General features: G+C 45.3%; 1 protein-coding gene across 1 annotated transcript; it reads left to right on the top strand.

Moving 5' to 3' along the window:
* Positions 1-600: 600 nt before the first annotated feature.
* Positions 601-1,604, top strand: LOC129863240 (myosin light chain 4-like). Its single transcript, XM_055935150.1, has one exon. It carries the CDS (start codon positions 679-681, stop codon positions 1,294-1,296), a length of 618 nt encoding a protein of 205 aa, XP_055791125.1. The 5' UTR covers positions 601-678; the 3' UTR covers positions 1,297-1,604.
* The last annotated feature ends 344 nt before the right edge of the window (positions 1,605-1,948 follow it).

Raw genomic sequence — 1,948 nt, 5'->3', positions numbered from 1 at the left:
GTTGGCTGGATTCACAAGATGTTTATCTTTCATATGCTGTATTGGACTTGTTAATGTGTGAAAGTTAAATATTTAAAAAAATATATATTTTCAATTTCGCGCCCTGCACTTGAAGTGGCTGTTGTCATATTGTGCCCGGCTTCGGGCTTGCAGCCCAAAGAAGTTAACTTGTCTACTTCAGGAAAGATGATAAAAAACTGACCATTGCTGTGTCATAGAAACATTTCATAAGATATTTTTTTTGTTTTAATGAACTGCCAAAAAAGTGAACGGCCAGTAAAGCTATTTTGGTCAATGTTCACACACAATAATACATTGTCTGTGTGTCCTGATCCCTGCCTGCACCCATCAGTGAGACGGAACATTTTGGGCTAATGTGTCTGGACCCTGGCCAATGACAGTGGAGAGCCCTGTCGGCTTGATGATAGCAGCTGAGAACAATACCTCATTGTGACGCCACGAACAGGCAGATCTATTTCAGGTTTCTTCCTTTTATAGTGTGCCATACGACCTTGTTAATCGGCCCCATCTCCCCTCCCCAGGCTAAGTAGATATAAAAGCTTCAGGAGAGGCTCTGACCATCTGTGCTAAGGAATTGCCTCCTCCCTACCTCTGAACTCTCACTCTTTAACACTGAGCACGTAGACACACGCACCCCAGCTCAACGCATTCAGCACCATGGCCCCAAAAAAGGTGGAAGCTAAGAAGCCAGAGTCCAAAAAGGCAGAGCTTGCCAAAAAGGAAGCAGCACCCGCTGCCAAGCCCAAGCCCACGCCGACCCCCGAACCTGTGGTTGAGGCCCCCAAGGAGCCCGACTTTGACCCCAAGAGCATCACCCTCGAGTACAGCGCTGACCAGATCGAGGAGTTCAAGGAGGCCTTCACCCTGTTCGACCGCACACCCAAAGGGGAGATGAAGATCACGTTCGCCCAGTGCGGTGATGTGATGCGGGCCCTGGGCCAGAACCCCACCAACTCTGACGTCCTGAAGGTGTTGGGCAAGCCTCGGCCCGAGGACATGAGCAGCAAGCTGGTGGACTTTGAGACCTTCCTGCCAATGCTGCAGCACATTTCCCGCTCCAAGGACAAGGGAAACTTTGAGGACTTTGTTGAGGGCCTGCGGGTCTTTGACAAGGAGGGCAACGGCACCATCATGGGCGCTGAGCTGCGTCACGTGCTGGCCACCCTGGGGGAGAGGATGACGGAGGACGAGGTAGACAGGCTGATGGCGGGCCAAGAGGACGCCAACGGATGCATCAACTACGCCTCCTTTGTAAAGCACATTCTGTCTGGGTGAGCGGGATTTGTACCAGAAGGACTTCAATGATTCTCTATTTTTTTTCTCCTCTGGACCCCGTACCTGTCTCATCAATACCACTGCCACTTTAGTGGTGAGCATGTCCCTAAATGTACTGTTATGTTAGTTGCGAAAAGCAGTTGGTAACAATCATGCCACAAAATGTTGATTATGAGACCTAATTTTTCATTTTCCTTGAATAAAAAATGTACAGTGACAAAAAAAGTTATTTATAGAGAAATGTTAATGAGATACTGAAGCCATGAACATTTTACATTTAATAAATCATGAATATTATAAATGTAATAAATAAAGCACATCTGATTATAAAGTCTCTAATAATTGTCTTACTCAACATCTAATATCTATCCGCAAAGCTGAATTTTAATGGTAAATTTCCATTACACTCTGGACATAGAGTACATTGATGTTGCTTCGATTTCAGAGCACGATATTTTTGAGTATTGTCATATTTCCAAGTATTTCAGAGCTCAGTAAAAGCCAGGTATTGTCAAATTTCTCCTCAAATTGCCTCCAATTTGAGTCTAATACCTGAACTTTATTGTGTGAGATGGAGGAACAGAACTGCTCAGCCATGGAGGAATCAAGGAGATTTGGCTCCATTTGACAATGGAACAGATTCTATTTTTAA

Source organism: Salvelinus fontinalis, chromosome 10, assembly GCF_029448725.1.
Source record: "Salvelinus fontinalis isolate EN_2023a chromosome 10, ASM2944872v1, whole genome shotgun sequence".
NCBI classification, from domain to species: Eukaryota; Metazoa; Chordata; class Actinopteri; order Salmoniformes; family Salmonidae; genus Salvelinus; species Salvelinus fontinalis.
The sequence above is the reverse complement of the archived record's forward strand: the minus strand, read 5'-3'. Positions and strand labels throughout refer to the sequence as shown.